The 26772-nt window shown below is 48.4% G+C and overlaps 1 protein-coding gene across 1 annotated transcript; it reads right to left on the reverse strand.

Annotated features, from left to right (window-relative positions):
- Window positions 1–832: 832 nt before the first annotated feature.
- On the reverse strand, window positions 833–21737 carry LOC144593478 (potassium channel subfamily K member 1-like). The gene is made up of 3 exons (XM_078399100.1): window positions 21165–21737; window positions 10614–11009; window positions 833–5205 (listed from the first exon to the last, which is right to left on the reverse strand). The coding sequence occupies exons 1-3, from the start codon at window positions 21532–21534 to the stop codon at window positions 4943–4945; spliced, it is 1029 nt and encodes a 342-aa protein (XP_078255226.1). The 5' UTR covers window positions 21535–21737; the 3' UTR covers window positions 833–4942.
- Window positions 21738–26772: the final 5035 nt, after the last annotated feature.

A 26772-nucleotide genomic window follows, 5' to 3' on the forward strand; every position in this document is an offset into this window, starting at 1 on the left:
GCAGTCGCAATCTCCCAACGTACCTTATTTTGACCCTTGCATTTTTGTTTATCTGCAAATTGGCTGCAGCTGCTACACTATATTCAGCAGTTTTCTCTGCACTACCTGTTGTACAGGTTGTACTCATATCCAGTATGATTTGATTTGGACAACATGCAAAACAATGTTTCTCATTGCATCCTGGCACATATGGTATTAATAAAGAGTAAAGTTGCTGCCTTACAGCTCCAGAGACCTGGGTTCCATCCTGACCACAGGTGCTGTCTGGGCGGAGTTTGTACGTTTTCCCCGTGACCGCGTGGGTTTACCTGGGATCTCCAGTTTTCTCCCACACTCCAAAGACTCACAGGTTTGTAGGTTAGTTTGACCTTGGTAAAAATTGTAAATTGTCCCGAGTGTGTAGGATAGTGTTAGTGTACAGGATCGCTGGTTGGTGCAGACTCGGTGGGCCAGAGGGCGTTTCTGCGCTGTATTCCTCAACTAATACCAAAAACACGACTGAGCCCATTCGATACCCAGGGTGGGATATTTGAAGGTCAGAGAACACCTCTCTCCCTTCCCTGCCCTCACTGCCCAGCAGCTGTGGTCCCATTCACCATCTGATTATTGCACATCACAAACCAACACAGCCCACATTCCCCAATATCTAATGGCACGAGAACACAACCCATCTGGACTGCAATTATCATCCCCCATTATCAAATCTGAGAATTGACCCACTATTTGAACTGCCTTCAAACCTGGCTAAGAGTGTTGCTTACGTTTAGCAGGCAAACTGATAAAGGCAATGAGAGATCTGATCTGATCTGATTCAGTAAAAGCTGCTTTATTTCACAACAGAACATACAGAGCAACAATGATGGGTTCGATCAGAACGGGTTGGTTGCGTAACAATATAAAAACAACAAATGTGCTGTGCCTCCCCACATTAGTGGGACATCTCGGTTAATCTTCACATCTTCCTAATACTGTTCCCTGTCTTCTCTGTAGCCCAGTGAAAAGGCCTCTCCTGAAACTTGACTAACCACCTGGATCGCATTGTCTCCACCTTTATTTTCGATGCTGTCCACTTGGACCCCTATAACCAAGGAAGAGAGTCTGCCTTCATTTACAACGTGCAGCTTACTTCCTCAAACCCAAGTCCACTTAAGACCCCTCTGACTCTAAGGGAGTCAAGGAGCACATGGACAGAGTGGGGAAATGGTACCAATGTCAAGATAGGATCAGCAATGCTCTTAGTAGCGACAGAGACTGCAGATGCTGGAATCTTGAGCTAATAAAGTGCTGAGGAACTGAACAGGTCAGACAGCATCTGTGGAGCAAAATGGACAGGCACCATTTGAGGTTATGCACCGTCTTCAGACATGGAGTAGAGGGGGAGGGGGAGAGAGGACAGATAAGAGAGATAGAGAGAGGTGAGGGGAAGGGTCGAGCAAGAACTGGCAATAAGTGAAGGGAGGATTTAGCTGAGGAGGGGGTGATTGATAGATGAGTTAAGTGGGGTGTGAAGGGGGGTGATAATAGCCGAGGCCAATGGTGATAAGTGGAGAAGACAAAAGGATGCAAATAGTGGAATCTGATGGAAGGAAGATGGGCAGTGGAATGTAAAACCAGAGGGAGGGAGGGAGGAAGGGGGTGGGGAATGGGTGCCTTGGACACTGATCAAGAGCAGAGTAGGCTCAAGGTGGTGGTTCATTTTCATTCTGTCCCTCACTCCCACCAGTCCCACAGAGAGTGGAATGGAAGTGGTCTGCCCAAAACAAGTGCCAAATTAATTCTGTAGAATCCAAAGGGTGCAGGAAGAGTCGGCGAGGTCTCGGTCTCGGTCTCACCCAAGACGATGGTGGAGATGTTTATTCCACCACAGCACTCCGCTACGATAAGAGAGGTCCATCAGGTGTTTAAGATAGGTTTGAAAACCCAGCAGTGGGACCTTGGCAGAATGGTGTCTCGTGTTGCTAGTGTTGCTAGTGTTGCTCAGGGCTACTAATCCCCAGTGTGTGACAACCAACCCGAAGCCACAGCACTCGTTGTCCCCACAGAGGTCGGCATTATGAACAGTTTCAGCAATCCTCAAGAACTTGTTCCGCTTTTATTTTTGAGTTTCTAGATTTAAACATCTTCAAACGAGGTAGAAAGGCTTCTAAACAGAGAAGGTTCATTAACTAGATCACAGACAACAGTTCGTCAGGTTTCTTTTAAATTAAAAAGACATAAATACTATTCCTTCATAGCAGAGCAGCTGAACTCAAACGTGAGCCTTATAGTTTGTTCTCTCACATCATCACCCCTTTAAACATATTCCTCAATGTAGGGGCAGCAGACTGGCGCAGCAGGTAGAGCTGCTGCCTTACAGCTCCAACGACTTGGCTTCAATCCTGACTTTGTCTGCTTTCTATGTGGAGCTTGTGGGTTCTTCTCCTAACCGGTGTGACTTTCCCCCGGATGCTACGGTTTCCTCCCACATCTCCGAAACCACGCGGGTTGGCAGGTTAAGTGGCTGCTGTAAATTGTCCCTAGAGTTGTAGGTGAGTGGTACAATCTGGGGAGGAATCGAGCTGAATGTGGAAAGGATATAATGGGTTAGAGCAGGATGAGTCTAAAAATAGACTGTTGATGTCCAGCAGGGGTTTGGTGGGCCGAAGTGCCCACTTCTGTGTTGTATGACTCTAGCTTTACATTTTATAAATCTCATGGATGGCATGGACTCTATGGGCTGAGGAATCTGTTTCCATGCTTATGTTTAGTTTAGTTTAGAGATACAGCGCGGAAACAGGCCCTTTCGGCCCACCGGGTCTGCGCAGACCAGCGATTCCTGCACATTAACACTATCTTATACCTAGTGGGGACAATTTTCACATTTACCAAGCCAATTAACCTACAAACCTGTACGTCTTTGGAGTGTGGGAGGAAACCGATTGGAGAAAACCCACGCAGGTCACATGCTGTCAAATACATGCTGTATTTCTAAAATGCTGTATTGCAATGCTTGCTAAAAAATGTGCATCTCAGTACACATGACAATAAACTGAACAAAACGAAAAAACTAAAACAAAAAAATGCCAAACTCCCAATAACATGCCGATTCCCACCAGTTCCCGAGCTCCTCCAATCCCCGTGGCAACTCCAGTTTCCATGTCACCAGGGAGTAGATGTGATGGTTTAAAAATCAATTCTATACCTCCCTTCTATTGCAGAATGCGAACATCACTGGCATAGCATGCGTTGCCGTTGAGATGGAGGTGATGAGCTCCCCCTTCCTGAACTGCTTGTAGTCCTTTTGATGAAGATATACACACAGTGCAGTCAGGAATGTTGGAGCCCGGGATGGCAGGAGCACGATAGGTAGGAACCGTCACAAGTACACGCACACCATTCACTAAAAGGAAACCGGCTAAAATTTGGGAAAAATTAAACCAGCTGAGGTAATTGTGACAACAGACCAAAGGGAATGTACTAGTTATATTGCAGATGGAGAGGGTGTCTCTCATCTAGGCCCAGCATGGGTGCACAGTGCAGTCTGAGTAGAGTGATCATGGAGTTATGCCTTAACTGACGAGGCTCCATAAAATGGTCCTCTCGTGTTCCCTTGTTCCCATCGGGTTTAGAAGCGGCAAACGGTTCAGACCATCAAAACATTAAATGGAGAAACCAAGAACAGTAGATCTGGTTTGTACCAAAGATACACAAAGTGCTTGAGTAACTCAGTGGGGCAGGCAGCATCTCTGGAGAAAAAGGATGTTTCATGTTCATAGGTTTTAGGAGCAGAATTAGGCCATTTAGCCCGTCAAGTCTACTCCACCATTCAATCGTGGCTGATCTATGTTTCCCTCTTAACCCCATTCTCCTGCCTTCTCCCCATAATCCCTGACTCTCGTACTAATCAAGAGCCCAAATCAAGTTATGGGTTGGGACTCTTCTTGGAACTCAAAGGAGAAGTCCTGTGCAGCGGTAGGAAATCAGAAAAATGAAATGAGAGCTAGGATGCGAGGGTCAGATCAAGGATGGCTTTGCACCTGAACAGCTGTGAAAGTGGGCCAATTGCATGTTGCAGGGCAGGCTGTTATCAGAAACCAGGCCAGATGAGAGCCTGCCCTGGAGGGTGGAGGCTGCAGTGCAATGGAAGGGTGCACCATGTGCTGGGCATTGAGCAGTGTGGAGACTGCAGATGAAAGTGCTGGTCTGCACAACACGAGCAGCTGACCACTCACCACCAAAAATGTCAACGTAATTTCATCAGAATTATTTTCACAAATAGGTAAAATTTTACTTCTCTTTAGTTCAGAGAGAATTTCATGTGCCTGTTCATCAGCCCAAACATTAAAATCAAACAGACACAAAGTATTAGAGTAACTCAGCAGGTCAGGCAGCATCTCTGGAGAACGTGGGTAGATGATGTTTCAGGCCGTGACCCTTCTCCAGACTAGCTTAAAGAAAGGTCCCAACCCAAAACATCACCTTTTGATGTTCTCCAGAGATGCTGCCTGACCCACTGAGTAACTCCAGCAATATGTGTGCTGTTGTGTACACCAACACCTGCAGGTCCTTGTTTCTACATTAAAATCAAAGCTATGGGGGAGATGGTGGAAGGGGCTCTTTCTGTGAAATTGACGAGAGGGGAGGGCTGCACTCTGGGTTATTCGAAGTGATGAGCCCATTGCATTCTGTTGTGCTGCTGCTGCTGTGTAAGAATGTCATTGTTTTGTCTGGGACATTATGACAATAAAACGCTCCTGATGCTTCTTGACTCTTGAACCTACCCCCTGGAGTCTTCCATGACCTGAATGTACACAGTCCTTTCTCCTAGTTATTTGCAGACTTAATTTTACAATTTCTTGACATGATATGATTTGGCTTCTGGGCTGGCAGATAGCTTTAGACCCTATGCTAACTACATGCGAATGTGCTCTGAGGCGTGGGGTTGAGGGTGGGCGGGGAGCAGTCACCGGTTGCCGAGGTCCTCTGTGAAGGGGTGGGCCTTCGGCCCTGAGACAAAGGGCTCGCTGAGTTTGTGCTGCTCCCGGCCAATGGGCACGGAGTCCACCACGGACGGAAACGAGAGCTGATCGTGGTCCAGGATCTTGATTTCATCCTCAGGCTTGTCCTTCTTCAGGTAGAAGATCCTCTTCAGCTCCTTCAGCTTCTGGAGCTCGCAGAAGGTCTCCAGGACAACGAGTACAGCGGTGAGACCAATCATGAGGTAGACTGGACAGAGAGAGGGAGAGAGAGAGAGAGAGAGAGAGGGAGAGAGAGAGAGAACGTGTTATTTATTTTTAGGTACAAATAAATGCACATAAACCAACCTCCCTTCTATTGACTCCATCTACTGTTCACGCTGCCTCAGCAAGGCCGCCAGCATAATTAAGGACGAGTCTCACCCCAGCCATTCCCTCTTCTTCCCTTTCCCATCATGTTCGCTCTAGTTTAGATACAGCGTGGAAACAGGCCCATCTGCCCACCAAGTGCAAGTGGACCATCGATCGCCCGCACACTAGTTCTATGTTATCCCACCTTCGCATCCTACATGCTAGGTGCAATTACAGAGGCCAATTAACCTACCAACCCGCATGTCTTTGGGGATGAGAGAGAAAAGTGGCGCACCCGGACAAAACCCACTTGGTCACGGGAAGAATGTACGAACTCAGTACAGACAGCATCTGTAGTCGGGATCAAACCTGGGTCTCTGACGCTGTGAGGCAGCAGCTCTACCGCTGTGCCACCATGTGGGAGGATCTAGAACAGGGGTCAGTGCTTCAAAATAGTTAGAGGTGTGCTGAATTGTTACTCTCGCTGAGGACCGAGTACCACTGGAACACTCCTCCCCAAAGAATGCCTTCAAATATTTTTAAGTCAAAGTTTGACAGAGTTTTGATCACTTCAGTCACATTCTCAGAATCACATTGTCGGAGCAAGCACGAGGGACCATGCGAACAACTCCCAGTCCCGATTCATTTGTTCTGATCCTGCATTGACACAAAATAATCCTTCCAATGCAGGTCCTTGATTGAAGAATTCAAGGTTGTTTAGCCCTTTCTTCACCATTAGAATCGTCAGTTTCGCAATCACTGGTCCAATTGCACCAAGCCTCAGGCAATTGTCTGTGTACAGGGAAATAAGGATGCAAGGGAATGGGGCTAATGGGATGTCTCCCAATGAACCAGCGTGGAATCAATGGGCCGAATGGCCTTCTTCTGTGTTGTTATTATGGCAAAAGCACCCTCTCTCCTGCCTCAATGTGCCAAGCTCCCGGGGAAGAAACCTCACCTCAGCAGGGGATGGACAATAAATCAATCCTGTCAACACTTCCTGCATTCCAAGCACAATTATATCTGGCATCCGCCCATCTAAGGGAGATGATGGTGCGGCTGGGCATTGTCCTGCTTGGAGAGGGGGATCTTTCATTGTGGTTACATGTCCTTGTGTGACTGACAAGGCCTATCTGTGACAGGCAGATCCTTCCACAGTTTCCACAGGGCTCTGGTCTTTGTTCTGGGGAGTCCGTGGCTGCCCTCTTTGACCACATTGTGGCGTTGGCGCCTGTGCTCCAGGGTCTTGAACCACATGCTGTCCAAGCACAAATATTTAAATAAAATGCCATGCTATTTGCACCATTACAGAGATCACGGCGGAGATTGCCAATCTCGGATTTGGCCAAGCGTCTTTCTGTTTGGTGTCGAGAACAAACCGACTTAGTACTTTGACAAAATGAGCTGGCCCAGAGCACGTTGGAGGGGATTTGTACGGGGCAAGTCCTGCCCAACAAATTCTTTGTTGAGGTCGGCACTGTGAACGATAAAGCAATATCCATGGATGCTATTTATAATGGACTAACAGAACACTTGCAACTCGCAGAAGAGAGCATTCACAGAAATAAGAGCATATGGCAGTGGAGGTCACCAAGTGACCTTGGTCAGCAGGTAGGGGCAGAGAATATGGATAATGGGTGTGAACTAAATTTGCAAGCTGCTACTATGCTTCTCCCCTGGGATCTGTGCTGAAGCCTCAGTGTTTCACCATATTTGTATATTATTTGGATTAAACAAAACATGTTGGTCGGTATGGGCAAGTAGGGCCAAAGAACCTGTTTCCACGCTGTATGACTCTATAATACATGCCAAAAAATTGGATCCACTTGTGTGTGTGATTACGTGTTTTTGTGGGTGTTTTGTATATGAATTTTTTTTACTAGCAATCATTTCTGGGCTGATTGAAGACCTTGGGAAAACAGGCTGGGACACGTTCAGGCAAGATTCACCTTGGTGCATCTTCTTCTGCACTGTATAGCTCCATGACTCCTTGTATTTAAAACCTCTAATCCAGCAACGTTCATGCACAATGTTTCTGTACTCTCTCCAAAGCCTCTATGTCTCTGCTGCAATTGGATGACCAGAACAGCAGACAATGCTCCAAATGCAACTTAACTAAAGGGGGCAGGGATTTAGATTCTTAGATCACTGGGATCTGTTTTGGGGTAAGGGGGAATTGTACAAAAGGGACGGATTGCACTTTAACAGGTGGGGGACCAGCATTCTGGCAGGCAGGTTTGCCACTGCTACACGGGTGGTTTTAAACTAAATAAGGGGATGGGGGGGGTGTCAAATGGGATAGTCAAGGGTGGAGTTAAAGGGAAAGAGAGTAAAGGGATAGCTAATGACCCCAGAATTAACGGGAAAGAAAGCTCAGGATAGGAGAGTATGGCCAAGTGTAATAGGGATCGATGTGAAGGGTGAAATGAGTAAGGAATTGAAATTATTGTATATGAATGCGCGAAGTATAAGAAGTAAAGCAGATGAGCTTGAGGCTCAGTTAGAGGTTGGTAAATATGACATTGTGGGGATTACAGAGACGTGGCTGCAGGAGGATCGGGCCTGGGAACTTGATATTCTGGGTTTTACATCCTATAGAAAGGACAGGCAGGTGGGCAGAGGCACTGGGGTAGCTCTGCTGGTGAGGGATGAAATTCAGTCCCTTGCGAGGGAAGACATAGGGATTGACGAGGTAGAGTCACTGTGGATTGAGTTGAGGAATTGTAAAGGCAAGAAGACACTAATTGGTGTTATCTACAGACCTCCAAATAGTAGCCCGGATGTAGGATGTAAGATGCAATAGGAGTTAGAACTGGCATGTAAAAAAGGTAATGCCACTGTGGTGATGGGGGATTTCAATATGCAGGTAGTCTGGGAAAATCAGGTTGGTTCTGGACCCCAAGAAAGGGAGTTTGTAGAGTGCCTCCGAGATGGATTCTTAGAGCAGCTTGTAATGGAGCCTACCAGAGAAAGGCAATTCTGGATTTAGTGTTGTCCAATGAACCAGATTTGATAAGAGAACTCGAGGTAAAGGAACTGCTTGGAGGTAGTGATCATAATATGATTAGTTTTAAACTGCAATTTGAGAGGGAAAAGGTTAAATCGGAAGTGTCAGTATTGCAGTTGAACAAAGAGAACTATGAAGGCATGAGAGAGGAGCTGGCCAAGGTCGAAGGGAAAGGGATCCTAGCAGGAATGACGGTGGAACAGCAATGGCAGGAATTTCTGGGCATAATCCGGAAGATACAGGATCATTTCATTCCAAAAAGGAAGAAAGATTCTGGGAGTAGGAGGCAACCGTGGCTGACAAGGGAAGTTAGGGATGGAATAAAACTAAAAGAAAAGATGTATAACACAGCAACGAGTAGCAGGAAGCCAGAGGATCGGGAAACTTTCATAGGACAACAGGAGGTAACAAAACGGGCAATACGGGCTGAAAAGATGAAGTACAAGGGGAAGCTGGCCAAGAATATAAAGAAGGACAGTAAAAGCTTCTTTAGATATGTTAAGAGAAAAAGAGTAGCAAAATCAAATGTGTGTCCTGGTAACGATTGGTGGAAACAGGGCCGCGACGTGAACGCTCTTTCCTTCACCCCAGGTCAGAGATGAAAAGATAATAAAGAGTTATAAAATAAGGAGAAACGAATGAATGAAATGTGTTTTTAGTTTAGAGTTTACATGGCACATGATTACAATCAATGGGCGGCACGGTAGCGCAGCGGTAGAGTTGCTGCTTTACAGCGAATGCAGCGCCGGAGACACAGGTTCGATCCTGACTACGGGTGCTGCACTGTAAGGAGTTTGTACGTTCTCCCCGTGACCTGCGTGGGTTTTCTCCGAGATCTTCGGTTTCCTCCCACACTCCAAAGACGTACAGGTATGTAGGTTAATTGGCTGGGTAGCGTAGGTTCACGAGATTGATCCCTGGGATGGCGGGACTGTCATATGAGGAAAGATTGAAAAGACTAGGCTTGTATTCACTGGAGTTTAGAAGGATGGGAGAGGATCTTATAGAGACATATAAAATTATAAAAGGACTGGACAAGCTAGATGCAGGAAAAATGTTCCCAATGTTGGGCGAGTACAGAACCAGGGGCCACAGTCTTAGAATAAAGGGGAGGCCATTTAAAACTGAGGTGAGAAAAAACTTTTTCACCCAGAGAGTTGTGAATTTGTGGAATTTTCTGCCACAGAGGGCAGTGGAAACCAAATCACTGGATGGATTTAAGAGAGAGTTTGATAGAGCTCTAGGGGCTAGTGGAATCGAGGGATATGGGGAGAAGGCAGGCACGGGTTATTGATTGGGGACGATCAGCCATGATCACAATGAATGGCGGTGCTGGCTCGAAGGGCTGAATGGCCTCCTCCTGCACCTATTTTCTATGTTTCTATGTTTATAAAGCTGCACCACAATTTCCTGAAGTTTACACTCACTGCACAGACCGATGAATACTATACACCTTCTTAACTATTCTATCTACTTGTGTTGCCTCTTTCAACTATGGGCTTGAAACCCAAGATCCCTCTGTACATCAATGCTGTTAGGGGATAGACACTAAATGCTGGAGCAAATGAAGTCCGAAGAAGGGTTCCAACCTGAAACGTCACCTGTTCCTTTTCTCTCGAGATGCTGCCTGACCCATTGAGTTACCCCTTCATTTTGAGTCTGTCTTCTGTATAAACCAGCATCTGTAGTTCCTTCTGACACAATGCTGTTAAGGGCCTGCGATTAACTACGTACTTTCCTCTAACATTTGATCTCCTAAACTGCAACGCCTACACTTGATCAGATTCAACTTTGCCTGTCATTACCCTGCCCATACTTGTATCTGAACTATATCCCGCTTACACTTTGACAGCCTTCTCCACTGTCCGTAACTCCACCAATCTTGGTGTCCACTGCAAACCTACTAACCAACCCATGTACATTTACATCAGTTTGAGGAAGGGTCCTGACCAGAAATGTCACTTACCCATGTTCTCCAGAAATATCTCACCTGTCTGACATGCTGAGTTATTCCAACACATATTTGTATATTTTTACATAAACCAGCATGTGCGGTTCTTTGGGTCTACCATCGACATTTATGTCGTGCACTCAGGTTTCTAGAGCTGGCCTTGAACCTATGAACTTGCACCCAGTAAGTGAACCTATGAACTTGCACCCACTCGTGCTCCCTCTAAACATCTGCATTGCATCAGCCCCACAGCCCACCATTATTCCCGCCCGCCTCCCACCATTATTCCTGCCCGCCTCCCGCCGTTATTCCCGCCCACCTCCCGCCGTTATTCCGGCCCAGCACTCACCGGTTATTGCCAACTTGTACAGCTCGCGTAGCCTCTGGTGCACAACCTCCCCCGGGACATAGTCTCCCAGACCAATGGTGCTGAGCGAGATGAAGCAGAAGTAGATGGACTCCAGGAAGGACCAGTTCTTCTCCAGCTGAGTGAAGACGGCAGCGGGGATGAGGAAGAAGCAGAGGATGAGGAGCAGCCCCAGTAGGAGGGCGTGGACCAGGGCGACGCTCTGCTTGCGGTAGCCCCAGCGGGTGTGGATGTAGTGGATGGGCCGCCGGGTCACCAGCACCACCACCCGCTGCACCATCGAGGTGAGGAAGAGCAGCGTGAAGGGGATGCCAATGACTGAGTAGATTATGCAGAAGGCCTTGCCACCATCAGAGAGAGGAACCGTGTGGCCATAACCTACAGCAGGAAGAGGAAAACACCACCGTGAGTATCGCTTCTAATGGTTTACAGATACAGCACGGAAACAGGCCCTTCAGCCCATCCAGCCCACACCGACCATGAAGAAAGCCAAAGGCATGTTGGGCTTCATTGCGAGCGGATTTGAGTTTAGGAGCAAGGTGAGACCACACCTGGAGTATTGTGTGCAATTTTGGTCTCCTAATTTGAGGAAGGACATTATTGCCATTGAGGGAGTGCAGCGTAGGTTCACCAGGTTAATTCCCGGGATGGCGGGACTGACATATGATGAAAGAATGGGTCGACAGGGCTTGTATTCACTGGAATTTCGAAGGAGGAGAGGGGATCTTATCGAGACAAATACAAAATTCTTAAAGAATTGGACAGGCTAGATGCAGGAAAAATGTTCCCGATGTTGGGGGAGTCCAGAACCAGGGGGTCACAGTTTAAGAATAAGGGGTAAACCATTTAAGACTGAGATGAGGAAAATAGTCTTCACCCAGAGTTGTGAATCTGTGGAATTCTCTGCCACAGAAGGCAGTGGAGACCAATTCACTGGATGTTTTCAAGAGAGAGTTAGATTGAGCTCTTAGGGCTAAAGGAATCAAGGGATATGGGGAGAAAGCAGGAATGGAGTACTGATTTTGGATGATCAGCCATGGTCATATTGAATAGTGGTGCTGGTTCAAAGGGCTGAATGGCCTACTCCAGCACCTATTTTTCTATGTTTCTAAGACCAGTCTCTTAGTTTTTGTCAACTGTTACAGTTAATACTCTTCAGATCACTGTTCCCTGCTGAATTGCAAACTGCCCTTCAAGCAGATCCATTTGATATTTTCAACCTGTACATCTGACAAAAAAGGAGGAGGGGAGGGAGAAAATGTAATAGGAACCTGAGGGGAACCTTTTTTTTTTACAAAGGGTGGTATATATTCGGAACAAGGTGCCATAGGAGGTAGTTGAGGCAAGTACTATAACAATGTTTAAGAAACATTTAGAAAGATACATGATAGGTTTGTAGGGATATGGGCTAAATGCAAGCATGGGGGACTGGTGTAGACTGGGCATGTTGGCCGGCATGGGCAAGTTGGGCCGAAGGGCCTGTTTCCACACTTTATGACTCTATGCATTCAGCCTACCTACATGAGATAGTCCTTACAGCATACAGTTAGGCCACCTGATCCATTGCTCTAAGCCCTAGATTGTGCACAATGTCAGCCTGGATTTGCTGCTTAGCTCTCCACCGTGGGCAATGAATCTACAACTCTGTCATTGATAGCAGTCAAGGAACTGGAAACAAGGCAGGTCTCTCGCTGGAGCAGATGGCCTCATCACTGAAGTGAGCCATTCCACTCCGACACCGCGCCACAGCCAACGGGTAGTCCCTAAATAGATCCACATCTCTGCATCTGACCTTGCGTCAAGGAACAGCAACAATGCGATACCCATCTCTGCCAGGAATAGAAAGCTTGGAATGCAAAATAAAAATCCACCTCATCTGGTTTAATTGGCATGCTTACACTTTGAACAATGCAGAATATTGAACCAGTGTTTGGAAGGAGAGAACAACACACAGATTGCAATCACTCACTGCTCCAGTGACGATTTAGTTCATTGTTCAACTGTTCCACAACCGTTGCCAGAGCTTCAGCCTGAAACCTTTCTCCTTCTTTAAGCTGCTCCCCAAAACAATCTCCCCTCAGCAAGCTTTTGACATTTGTCCTGACATCGCCGAATGTAGCTTAGCTCAACACTGGACCATGCTTCTTACTCAAAACACCACTGCATGGACCAATTGCAGCTGGCTCCTTGCTTTTGACCAACTTTTTTCAGAACAACTGGTCCTAGAGTTATGTAGACGTGAGGAACTGCAGATGCTGGTTTACAAAAAAGGACATAGAGTGCTGGAGAAAAAAACACCTGTAGCCACCTATCACTTGCCACTTTGTCCCATCCACACCTCTTTTTCAGCTTTCTCCCCTCCTTCTACAATTAGTCTGGAGAAGTGTCTCACCCCGAAACGTCATCTGTGCATATTTCCATGTTCTCCAGAGATGCTGTTGAGTTACTTCAGCACATGGTGTCTTTTTTTGGGTACCAGAGTTAAGTTGAACCCAAGCTATGAACTAAACGAGCCTGTGAGATGGATCTGGGCAGTACTCAAACGTGCAACACTGTCTGGGATGCCCAGAAGCTTAGGGTGGGTCAGATAAATCCACAGGAGGGGAGGTGCAGGCAGTCGATTGGCCAAAGGCTGGTATCTTTACAGCTGTTTGTTGCAAGGTCAGATGTGACAGCTTGCAGATGAGTCGTTACAACAGGGTGAAGGGAATCGATCCCCTGGCACTCGTTCACAGCCGATGTTCATCACTGCACCGACAGAGACCTGAGCAGTACATTTCCCCACCATGCCGACTGTGGTGACTACCTGGAATGAGCTGCCAGAGAAGGTGGTGGCAGTGGGCACAACTACAACCTTCAAAGGGCATTTGGACAGATACTCAGGTAGGAAAGACGTACAGTGAAACAGGTCGAATGCAGGGAAATGCGTTTTGCAAAGATAGGTGCCACAGTTAGCAGGGACGAGCTGGGCCAAGGGGCCTGTTTCTGTGCTGTGCCACTCTGCATTTACCACAATTTCCATGAATATGCAGCACGGTGGCGCAGCGGTAGAGTTATTGCCTTACAGCGCTTTCAGCACCAGAGACCCGTGTTTGATCCCAACTACGGGTGCTGTCTGTACGGAGTTTGTACGTTCTCCCCGTGACCACGTGGGTTTTCTTCCAGATCTTCGGTTTCCTTCCACACTCCAAAGGCATACAGGTTTGTAGGTTAATTGGCTTGGTATAAATGTATAAATGTATAAATGTATAAATGTAAGTAGTCCCTAGTGTGTGTAGGATTGTGTTAATGTGTGGGGTTTGCTGGTCGGCATAGACTCAGAGGGCCAAAGGGCCTGTTTCCGCGCTGTATCTCTAAACTAAACTAATAATCACTAAAGACGTCACCAGGGCAATTATCACAGTGCCGACTGAGGGAGCTTGCTGTGCAGAAAATGGCTGCTGCATTAGCTTACATTAAGATTGAACCAAAGATAGACACAAAATGCTGGAGTCACTCAGCGGGACAGGCAGCAGAGAAGGAATCAACAGTGTCTGCTTTGATCTGTCATTTTCACACCTCACCCTTCCATATCTCTAGACTCCCTCTCCCCTGATTCTCAATCTGAAGAAGGGTCTCGACCTGAAACGTCAGCTATTCCTTCTCTCCAGAGATGCTGCCTGTCCTGCTGAGTTACTCCAGCATTTTGTGTCTAATTTCGGTGTAAACCAGAATTTGCAGTTCCTTCCTACACGTTAGGATTGAACCTTCTGGCTCACCTGCTGAAGTCAGGTGTTTTGTACGTTTACTTGGCATGTTTAATAAAGAAACCAGCCAGCATCTTATTCCACACAGATTACCATCATCCAGTCTCCAGCCTCCCAGGCAGCACATTTTGTTACGTTCTACTTCAGAGCCTGCTGGTGCCCTGACCTGTGACTTTCGGGTCTGAAGAGTGGTCTGGACCCAAATCATCATCTGTCCATTCACTCTACAGACACTGCCTGACTCGCTGAGTCTTCCAGCACTTTGTTTTTTGATCAAGATTCCAGCATCTGCCTGTGTCTTTGTCTTAAATAGGGTCCTAACCCAAAACATCACTATCCATGTTCTTCAGAGATACTGCCTGACATGCTGAGTTTCTCCAGCACTTTTTGTGTTCTTTTTGTAAACCAGCATCTGCAGTTTCTTGCTTCTCCTTACATTGAATCTAGTTGTGTAATGCAGGACCACTGATTTTTTTAAAGATTAGTTTAAAGACACTGCCGTGCTACAAAGTCAGTCGAAGACACAGCCGGGATATATAAACCTATAACCGATCACAGACAAAGCCAGGGAAATGGTGGTGTTGTGGCACAAAACCTCACACTGGTTATCAATTCCACTCAAAGGTGCAATGTACTCAAAGGCAATGGTCAATGCAGCTTTATTGTCACATGTGCAAATGCACAGTGAAATTATTTTCTTGCACACAGTTCAATAAAGTATTGCCATACCAAAAATAAACAATCCCCAATTAACAAAGTGGACAGAAATAGTTCACCGAAACAGCATGCAAGAGCCACCAGGTTTTGGCACCATTTTCAAAGTCCAGTCCGCACCCTAGAACCTATGAGAGGCGTCCGATCCAGGCGACCCCCAGGCTGCTGCAGGGCCCTTCTCTGCACATCCCCTTCTCCCCTCTCACTCCTCACCCATTCCTTCCCCTCTATCTCCCCTCTATCTCTCCCTTATCCCGTCATTCCTCTTTCCACACTCATTCACCAGATCATTCCCTTTCAGTGTCTATCAAACATGCTCTCTCCCGTGGAAGGGTCCCAGTCTTTGTCAACCTTCCTGAGGGTTTATGATTATGATATCTCAGTTTGGGGAACCTCTTTCTCCAGTGCCACGATACACTCCTCCCATCGGGGATGGCAGGATGTGTCAGGTTAAATACAAGATATGATTTACTTTTCACTTAATTGCTTCTGGAACTGAACCACCAACTTCCAGCCCGTCTTTTGATCGGCCCTTTTAGTTTAGTTCAGAGATACAACGCGGAAACAGGCCCTTCGGCCCGCTGAGTCCGTACTGAGCAGCGATTCCCGCACATTAACACAATCCTACATACACTGGGGACAATTTACACATATACCTAGTATACAAACCCAAGCTAATTAACCTACAAACCTGTACGTCTTTGGAATGTGTGAGGAAAACCGAAGAAACTAGGAGGTCACGAGGAGAACGTACAAACTCCGTACAGACAGCACCCGTAGTCAGGATCAAACCCGGGTCTCTGGCACTGCAAGTGCTGTAAGGCTGCAACTCTACTGCTGTGCCACCGTGTCACCTCGGGGAATACAATGAGGGAGCCTTGGCCAGGTTACAGGAGCCCTGTGGACCAGAAAGCTTCATGTTGATCAGGTGAGAACCGGGTAGGTGAGGTCAGCATTCCTCAACAGTGACATCATTGCCAAGCAACATAGGCAAATAGTGGCAAATGAAAATAGTGGTTTAGCTGAGCAGAGAAGAACAGGGTCATTGCTTTATCAACCAAAACGCCATTAACCACATGGACATCCCTGGAACCTTTGAACCAGAGTTAGCGGACACAGTCTTCACCTGGGGAGAGAAGCTTAAACTCAGTTTAGTTTAGTTTATTGCCACGTGTACTGAGGTAGAGCGAAAAGCTTTTGTTGCGTGCTAACTGGTCAGAGGAAAGACAATACACGATTACAGTCGAGCCCTCCAGAGTAGACAGATACATGATAAAGGGAATAACATTTAGTGCTAGATGAAGCCTGTAAAGTCCGATCAAAGATAGTCTGAGGGTCCACGATGATGTAGATAGTAGTTCAGGACAGCTCTCTGGCTGCGGTAGGATGGTTCAGCTGTTATCCTGATAACCTTGGTGACCAAAGGCACGACTGCCAAAGGGGCGGAGACTGAGATTCCCCCATGGGGGTGGGGGGCCAAGAATAACACGGGGGGGGGTGGACGCTGGGCCGGAGGAGGACCAGGGATGGAAGGGAATGATACACTGAGGGCCCTGGACAGGGGCCAGAGCTTCGGAGCAGGGAAATATTGTTGGGATGGGTAGCGGCTGCTCTGATGTGAAAGGTGGCGGGTCGGCGGGGGAGGGCATTTGGAGATGGCACGGAATGGGGTTTGAGCGGTAGGTTATAGGGCAGCAGTGTCTACTGCAGATGCTTAAGGCATATTTACAGTGGTTTTAGTTTGTGCTATTGTTGTTTATAGCCCCGCTATAAACGACTGCTCATTTCCTCAGGAGTGAGCCACTGGTTTCATCTACTGATCCCCAATCCTTTTGCTCACTCAACAACAGCCTGGTTTGCCTCTGCTGTTACCGCAGATCCTCAGTGCCAAAGCAGAGATGGAGGGCAGACACTTCTCTCGAGGGCAGAGAGGGCGTGGAGATGCAGCTCAGAGGTTTTCACTGCACCTCGGTACCAGCATTTTTACAGCATTATGGACCCCCGGGCAAAGCCGTGTACTGGGGCCCCTACCGTTACTCTCCCCCACCCCCCTTTCCCTACCAGCCCCCCCCCTGTCGTGCCGGCGAAAAGCACTTACCGAAAAGCACAGCGATGGACTTAGGGTGCTACATTGTTGCGAAAAGCACTTACAGATCGCTGTGAGAAGCACTTAGGGACCGAAAATGTTGCGAAAAAAGCACTTATTGAACCTACATTTTTAAAGTAGTATTTATTTATTGCAAGTCACTTAACATACACAGATCAGCATGGGGCCCCTATGCTCGTGGGCCCCCGGGCAAGTGCCCATCAGGCCCATGCGTTAAGACGGCCCTGCTCGGTACATGTGACAATAATCTGAACTGAAGTGGAGATGGACACAAAATGCTGGAGTAACTCAGCAGGTCAGGCAGCAACGTCTCTGGAGAGAAGGAATGGATGACGTTTCGGGTCGAGACCCTTCTTCAGACTGATGAAGAACTTCAGACAGTTCAAATTGAACTGGAGTCAGAGGGAACGGCAGCACTGCCCGACTGCAGTGAACATTCAGTTTTCACGGCAATCGTGGCTGTTGCTCTGTTCCGTTCTGTGAAGGCAGAGAGAGCTCACAGCCCAACGAGCTTTCACTCAAAACCTGAACCGACACAACTGTAAACTACACGGACGTAAACACAATGGAGTCTTGGGCTGGATTGGGTGTGGCAGAAACTGGGATTATTTGTCAACAGAATAAATTTGCTTAACACATCCTTATTTACCGAGCAAAGACTGGTGATTGAAAATCCCAGCTCCTCGCCAAACCAAAGCTCCAACTGGATTGAGAGGAGGTGGCAGGGAACGAAAAAAACGTCACTTTCCTGTCCACGGCCTTGGGACATCCCAGAGCATCTTTTAGTTTTAGAGATACAGCATGGAAACAGGACCTTCGGCCCACTTGAACCCATGCCGACCAGCAATCTCCCACACACTAACACTATCCTATAAATACTAGGGAGAATTTACAACTTACCAAAGCCAATTAACCTACAAATCTGTACGTTTTTGGAGTGTAGGTGGAAAGCGGAGATCCCGGGTAAAACCTACAGGGGGAACGTACAGGCAGCACCCATAGTTAGGATTGAACCCGGGTCTCCGGCGCTGCAAGGCAGCAACTCTACCGCTGCACCATTGTGCTGCCCATTAATCTTGTAGGCATTAACGCTCTCTAATGCCTGATAACTGATGGAATGCCGCAAGAAAATCCCACTGCTCTAATGACTAGATTAGCAACTCAAGTCAAATCAAGTCGTATTTATTGCCTTATGCACTAGTATGGTGAGGTACAAGTACAATAAAATCCTGCTTGCAACAGCAGCATCACAGACACATGGACTCAGACAACACGCAAAAAGATAATTATACATAAATTCTACACGATGGTGAAAAAAAAAGTGCAAAAACAAGACATTAGTGCAAAAGCAAAATAGAAATAAGTTCTCGGGAGGTGAACGGGGTTGATCCATAATGTTTCATTTGAGGTAGTATTAGGATCGTACAGGTCGATTCTAGAACCTTAGAATGTAGTTCATCCCCATTGGATCAATTTATCGGGATGCATCACAGCATGGTTTGGGAAGAGCTCCATCCAAGACCATAGGAAATTGCAGAGAGTTGTGAACGCAGCCCAGACCATCACGCAAACCGACCCCCCTTCCATTGACTCTATCAACACTTCACACTATCTCGGCAAAGCCACCAGCATTATCAAGGACGAGTGTCTCCTCGGTCACTCCCTCTTCTCCCCTCTCCCATCAGACAGGAAGGTACAGGGGGGTGAAAATGCACACCAGATTCGGGGACTGTTGCTTCCCAGCTGTTATCAGGTAACCGAACCAACTTGAGCGCAGTCTTGTTCTACCTTCTACCTCATTGGAGACCCTCGGACTATCTTTTATCAAACTTTATCTTGCATGAAACATTATTCTCATATCTTGTATCTGTACACTGTGGATGGTTTGATTGTAATCACGTATAGTCTTTTCACTGACTGGACTGCACACAACAAGAAAGCTTTTCACTATACCTCAATATACGTGACAATAATAAATGAAACTAAGCTAAACTAAACAAGTTGTTGCCGAACCTGGTGGTGTGGGACTTAAGGCTTCGGTACTCATTACCTGAAGGTGACAGAAGAGGGCACTGTCCAGATGGTGGGGATCTTTAATGATAGATGTCACCTTCTAGAGACAGTACCTACTGTAGATGCATCCGATGGAGTGATACTTAGTTTTAGTTTGTCGTATTGTTGTTTATAGCCCCGCTCTAAATGACTGCTCATTTCCTCAGGAGTGAGTCACTGGTTTCATCTACTGATTCCCATTCCTTTTGCTCACTGAATGACAGCCTGGTTTGACTCGGCTGTTCCTCACATCCTCCGCGCCCAAGCACAGATGGAGGGCAGCAGCCACTGGGCAGACAGCTCTCAGTCTGAAGCCTCACACCGAAACCTACTCAGCTGGAATGTGATGGAACTCCGGTGACTATTGTGAAAGAGAGTGGAGCCTCGCCAAGATTTGTCTCCCCACCCAAGCAACTGATTAGTCACCTTATTTGCAACGTGGAAACATTTTTCCACTGGCACGTCATGTTGCATACGATGTAAACACATACAATACATAGAGTTGCACGCAAGTTATACAGGTGTATTACTGTGTACATCACTAATATGCACAGTCTATTTTAAAGAGACATTTTGACACTGTATAAACACAAGGCCCCACATTGAACCATACATCTGTGCATTGTATACTATAAACATCATATAAACACCCTGATAATGGTTGCAGCACACGGTTTGCCTTACTGAGTGCATACACTGGTCGAATGCAAGAGCAATCCAGTCAGTCCCACGCCACAGCCTTGCAAACCCTCCTTCTTGCACCAGCTAACCTGCTCCTTCCTGAATGCTACCCTTCAATCTGCAGTCTTACCCACGGCAGCCCATTCCACACCCGAACTATGCAGAACTATATCCTTCTCTTAGCTAATGTTCTTCTGACAATCACTTTCATTCTCCGTTCCCTAGTTCCCAACCTTCAATTGGAACTGTTCTTCTCTGTCAAGTCTTATCTTATAATCTTGTATCAGATATCCTTGCAACCTTCTGTTCCAAAGAGACCAACCTCACCTTCTCAGGTGTAGGAAGGAACTTCTCCAGTCTGAAGAAGGGCTCTGATCCGAAGTGTCATCTATTGCTTTTCTCCTGAGATGCTGCCTGACCCGTTGAGTTACTCCAGCATTGTGTGTCTATCTCGGCTTCTCCTGTACATCCATCAAGCTAAAGTCCCTCATCACTGCCAAGATTCTGTCTGAGGTCCCGACCCTGAAACACATCTTCTGTTCTTCTCCTTCCACAGCTGCTGCCTAACCCACCGAGATCCTCCAGCAGTTTGTGTTTTGCTCTACATTTTGGCGACTCTCTACTGCCCCCCATCTCCAGAACCTTCACATTTTCCCCAGAGTGTGATCTCCAGAACTGGCCGCAACACCCACGTCATTGCCGAACCAGACCTCGGTAAAGGTTCAGTGTGACCCCCTTGCTCTGTATCTCTGTGTTCACATCCAGGGTCCAGCGACCGATCTTTCAATCCTCTTTTTCCACCTGCCCTCTTCAGTGAACGATGCACAAACACTCAAATACCCGCCTCCCCCTGATCTCTCCATACCTTTCCTCCTTTCAGGTTAACGCTGCCTCTTCTCATTCTTCCTACTGACAGACAACGTTTCACATTTCTTAGCATTAAACTACATCCGCCACCTATCTGCCCATTACCCAGTCTGTGCATACAGAGAACTAAACATCACAAGAACAAACCCTTTAGCCCAGAGAGAGAGAGAGAAGGGGATAAGAGAGGGGGGCAACAAGGGGATAGAGAGAGGGGGTAACAAGGGGAGAGAGAGTGGGGGTAACAAGGGGATAGAGAGAGGGGGTAACAAGGGGATAGAGAGAGGGAGCGGCAAGGGGAGAGAGAGAGGGGGTAACAAGTGGAGAGGTGGGGAGAGGGGAAGGGGAAGGGGAAGGCGGAGACCTTACCGGTGGTGGTGAGGACGGTGGCGGCGAAGAAGAGCGACGATGTGAAGTCCCAGTTCCACTTGCCGCTGCTGTTGTTCAGCACAGACACGCCATGGTTGTTTGCCTCCAGGACGCGGGCGAGGAAGCGCTCCAGGGTGTCCGGGTCCAGGCACGGGTTGTCCTGCACGAACTGGCTCTTCAGCAGCTTCAGCTCCCGGCGCAGACTGTCCTCGTAGGGCAACTCTAGCGAGGAGAAGAGCAGGGCTCCGCAGCTCAGGTACAGCAGGTATGCCAGCGCCAGCAGGGTGAAGCCCACACCTGACCTGTTCATGTACAGCCAGCGCTGGCAGGAGCCCGGCTCTGGGCCACAGCCACCCAGCCTCGGCAGCATCTCCGCCTGGCCTGGGATGGTCCGGGCTGGGCTGGGATAGGATGGTCCGGGATGGGACGGTCCGGGCTAGCAGCGCCTCGCCTCTCGGCCCGAGTAGCCTCCGCCTCCGCCTCCGCCCGGCACAGCGCAATGCTTCACTACAGGTACCGCGGAAGCCAGAGAGCGGGCGGGACAGCCCCACAACAGCCCAGCCCACTAGCCTAGCCTTCTCCTTCTCCTCTCCTCTCCTCCTCCTCTCCTCCCCTCCTCCTCTCCTCCTCCTCTCCTCCTCCTCCTCCTCCTCTCCTCCTCCTCTCCTCCGCCTCTCCTCTCCTCTCCTCTCCTCCCCTCTCCTCCCCTCCCCTCCCCTCCCCTCCCCTCCCCTCCCCCTCTCCTCCTCATCCCCTCTCCCTCTCCCTCTCCCTCTCCCTCTCCCTCTCCCTCTCCCTCTCCCTCTCCCTCTCCCTCTCCCTCTCCCTCTCCCTCTCCCTCTCCCTCTCCCTCTCCCTCTCCCTCTCCCTCTCCCTCTCCCTCTCCCTCTCCCCTCTTCCTCCCCTCCTCTTCCTCTCCCTCTCCTCTTCCTCCCCTCTCATCCCCTCCCCTTTCCTCCCCTCTCCTCCCCTCCTGACTCACCGGCGGGCGGCGCCTGACTGACAACATTATTCCCTCTCTGGGACTGCCATTCCCAGAGTTAGGGGAACAAAATTCCCATTGGGAAGACCAACATTCCCTCCTGGGTAGAAACAAGGAACTGCAGATGCTGGTTTATACCAAAGTTAGACACAGACTGCCGGAGTAACTCAGCGGGTCAGGCGGCATCTCTGGAGAGCAGGGATAGGTGACGCTTCGGGTCGGGCCCTTTATCAGATCTTCTGGTGGGTTACGATTCACTTTTCCTAAAGGAGAGACTAATATTCCGCCTCGGGAGGGGGGGGGGGGGGGCAGGGGCACAATATTGCCATTGGGAAGACCAACATTCCCTCTGTAGTGGGTCGGGAGCACCATTCCTTTTGGGAAGAGCAGCTTCCCTACCCCACCCCCTCCAGTGAGTGTCAGGGGGGCAACTATCCCACTGGGAAGACCAACATTCCCTGTGAAGAGGCTCAGTGGAGCAGTATTCCCAATGGGAGAACAGCACTCCCTCCAGTAAGGGTCAGGGGACCAATGTTCCGTCTGGGAATGGTCAGGGGAGATATTCCCATTGGGAAGACCGACATTCCCTCCGGGGTGACAGAACTTTTTCAGTCAGAGGGTGGTGAAGGTGTGGAATTCTCTGCCTCAGAAGGCAGTGGAGGCCAGTTCGTTGGATGCTTTCAAGAGAGAGCTGGATAGAGCTCTTAAGGATAGCGGAGTGAGGGGGTATGGGGAGAAGGCAGGAACGGGGTACTGATTGATAGTGATCAGCCATGATCGCATTGAATGGCGGTGCTGGCTCGAAGGGCTGAATGGCCTACTCCTGCACCTATTGTCTATTGTCTATTGTCTATTGTCTATTGTCTAAACACTCTCGCCGGGAAAGGTCAGGAGGGCGATATAGCTTGTGGGAAGACGAACACTCTCCTTGAGAAGGGAGGCGGGCTAGGAGAACAGAATTCCCAATGGAAGACCGATATTCCCTCCAGGAAGGGCCAAGGCAACAACATTCCCAGTGGGCCCAACACTCCCTTTGGGAAGGGCTGGGGGAACACCATTCCCTTTGGGATGGGTGAGAGAACATTCCCTCCTCCCATTGCCTCGCCTCCGCCAGCTCTAGGTTGCGGAACACGCCGAGCCGGATCCATCCACGTTCAGTATCCGCTCCCGGCCTCTTGCCCTGATCAGAACCCTGCTCGACCAGTTAGTGTAGCATCAGCATCCCGACCTTATCCTTGTACCGATGAATCCGCCGTTTGTGGGGGTAAGGTATGCTAACGCGTGTTTGATTTGGCAGGGTTTCGGTCACACCCGGGCTAGGTTGAACCACGAGAGCGCTCCACTTAAACCGTTCCCTCATCTGGGAACATAAAAGAAACGATTGCCACAAAGTGCTGGAGTAACTCAGCTGGTCAGGCAGCACCTCTGGAGTGTGCAGGGTGTGGACTCGAAACGTCACCCATTCCTTCTCTCCAGAGATGTTTCCTGTCCCGCTGAGTTACTCCAGCATTTTGAGTCTACCTTCAATGTAAACCAGCGCCTGTAGTCTAAGGTGAGGTTCCTGGTGGAGACCCTTCTTCAAACCGACCCGAAACATTACCTGCCCATGTTAATCCAGAGGCTGAGTTACTCCAGCACTTTGTGTCTTTTTGGTAAACCAGCATCTGCAATTCCTAGTTTCAACAAGGAACTGATCGTCACGAAGGTTTGCTGAACTAGAATTTGTGAACGGGTGATCGATGGGCGGCGCGGACTCGGTGGGCCGAATGGCCTCGGTGACTTACAAAGCCAAACACGATCTTGAGAAAAGCTCTCGACAAAAGAATAAATGATTCGGTGATTATTTGGGGGGGAAAAAAGCAAGATGCTGGAGGAACTCAACTGGTCGGGCAGCATCTGGGGAGGGAATGTACAGATGGAACTTTGGGCGCGGCATTTCTGCAGTCTCATTTGCCTGTTATTTGAAAAGTTGGCTGCAGGATGGAAAGGGATATGTTTTGGTGAATGACTGGAGCAGGTAGGCAGTGGTGTTCGCAGGGCTCAGTTCTGGGACCACTGCATTTTGTTTTGTTGTATTAATGATTTTGATACAGAAAATGCAGGGCCAAACTTTAAGATGAGATGGGACATAGAGCTATGAGACAGAGTGGCAGCGTCGGTGAGGGGGACATGGATAAGCTGGCAGAGTGGACATGCTTTAGCAGAAACGAGAAAGGAGCAAGAGTGGAGACAAAGAGAACAAGCAAACTCCACACAGACAGCACCCAATGTCAGGATCGAACCCGGGTCTGCACCCGAAAGGTGCCTGGACTCAGTGAGTTGCAGGCAACTCCATGTAAACCTGTCCGAGATCCAGATTGTGAAGGGAATGGGAGGGAGGAGGGATCAATTGACAAAGGATCTGGAGAAAAGCAGTATGAGCAGAGATGTTGCAAGGAGAGGAGAGAGGGAGAGACTGGAGGCTGTGGGAGATGGGTATTGAGATGAAGAGACATACTGGGGTACTGGTGGGAATGGGAAAGGGGAGAGATTGGGTAGGGAGGAGATCAGGAAAATCCGGAGAGGGAGGTTTCAGGAGAGAGAGTATGAGATGAGGAGGAGATATTTGGGGAAAAAGCTATGGAGGAGTTTAGTTTACAGTTTGGTTTAGAGATACAGCATGGAAACAGTCCCTTCGGCCCACTGAGTCCGTGCCGACCATAGACCACCCGCACACTAGTTCTATGTTATCCCACGTTCACATCCTACATACTAGGGGCAATTTACAGAAGCCTATTAACCTACAAACCTGCACGTCCTGGGAGGAAACCAGAGCACCCAGAGAAAACCAAAGCGCTGACAGGGAGAGTGTGCAAACTCCACACAGACAGCACCTGTAATCAGGATTGAACCAGGGTCACTGGCATTGTGAGGCAGCAGCTCTAGCACTGCGCCACTGTGCCGCCCAAATACTTGTATAACTAGGAGAAAAGGCAGAGTAGTTGGAGTGGGAAGATAAATAGAGGCAGCTTTTGGGAGTGAGGAGGTTCGGTATGAAAACGATGTAGTGTTGCTACAATGCAAACAAACACATACAGTCTATTTGTTTGCACATGACTTTGGAAGGGATGCGGGCTGGGTGTGAACGGGATTCACGTCTCTTTTAACAGAATTACTGTTTACATAACATTGCAATTGTTATATTAAACCTGCCTAGGGCTGGCTGACTCTGGAATGCTCACCTCCATTGCTAGACTCTCTGACAGTACTCGATACGTCATGGATCCCAGGATGTGTTCAATTCCAAACCGGTGATCTGTCCAGACACAGGATTCGAGGCTTCAGGCCCATGGTGACAGGAGCTGGAAGAGGCCACATTCAACTATTGGTCCCTCCACCCACTGACAGCTAGGCCACACTCAGTCTGCCTAGGCCTACACGATCTCCCGGTTGCTCAGCACTTTAACTCCCTCTCCCATTCCCACACTAACCTTTCTGTCCCAGGCTCCCTCCACTGTCAGAGTGCGGGAAGATTCAAATTGGAGGAACAACACCTCGTATTTCTCTTGGGCAGCTTACAACCCAGCGTTATGAACATTGATTTAGCTTATTTCAAGTAACCCTTACATTTTCTCTCACCCCGTCCCTCCCTCACCTCGTTGTCCTATAGACAATAGACAATAGGTGCAGGAGGAGGCCATTCGGCCCTTCGAGCCAGCACCGACATTCAATGTGATCATGGCTGATCATTCTCAATCAGTACCCCATTCCTGCCTTCTCCCCATACCCCCTGACTCCGCTATCCTTAAGAGCTCTATCTAGCTCTCTCTTGAATGCATTCAGAGAATTGGCCTCCACTACCTTCTGAGGCAGAGAATTCTACAGATTTACAACTCTCTGACTGAATTTTTTTTCCTCATCTCAGTTCTAAATGGCCTACCCCTTATTCTTAAACTGTGGCCCCTTGTTCTGGACTCCCCCAACATTGGAAACATGTTTCCTGCCTTTAACGTGTTCAACCCCTTAATAATCTTATACGTTTCGATAAGATCTCCTCTCATCCTGCTAGTTTCACTGTTCATATCCCTTTGTTATCCCTTCTTCATCAGCCAACAATGGACCACTGTGGGCTCCTTGACCATTGGTGCCGGCTCTGATCTGTTCAATACCTTTTCACACCTCTAGTTCACCTCTCTCCTGACTCTCAGTGTGAAGAAGGGTCTCGACCCGAAACATCACCTAGTCCTCTTCTCCAAAGATGCTGCCTGACCCGCTGAGTTACTCCAGCTTTTTGTGCCTCTCTGGGGTAAATGTTGAGATGTGTGCACCAGCGGAGAGTCCCTAATGAGTGGACAAAGATCTAGGCCTAGTTATGTGGAAAGTTCCTCCTGCGGTGAATGGGTTATTTTGTACTGCACAGTGTTGTGGGGGACGGATCATGAGAAGGATGTAAAGTGCAAGTGGGTCACTTTTCGAAAGATCGAGTAATTGAGGGGTGTTGGGGAATTGGTTCTGAAGAAGGTTTGAGGCTGGGGGCTGATCAGCTATGATCATATTGATTGCATAGGGCGGCATTCCATGTGTTCATGGCGTTAACTAGCAAACCCCAATCTAATAAAAACTTCACAGCCCAAGGTTTGACATTTT

The sequence above is a fragment of the Rhinoraja longicauda genome, chromosome 5, assembly GCF_053455715.1.
Source record: "Rhinoraja longicauda isolate Sanriku21f chromosome 5, sRhiLon1.1, whole genome shotgun sequence".
NCBI classification, from domain to species: Eukaryota; Metazoa; Chordata; class Chondrichthyes; order Rajiformes; family Arhynchobatidae; genus Rhinoraja; species Rhinoraja longicauda.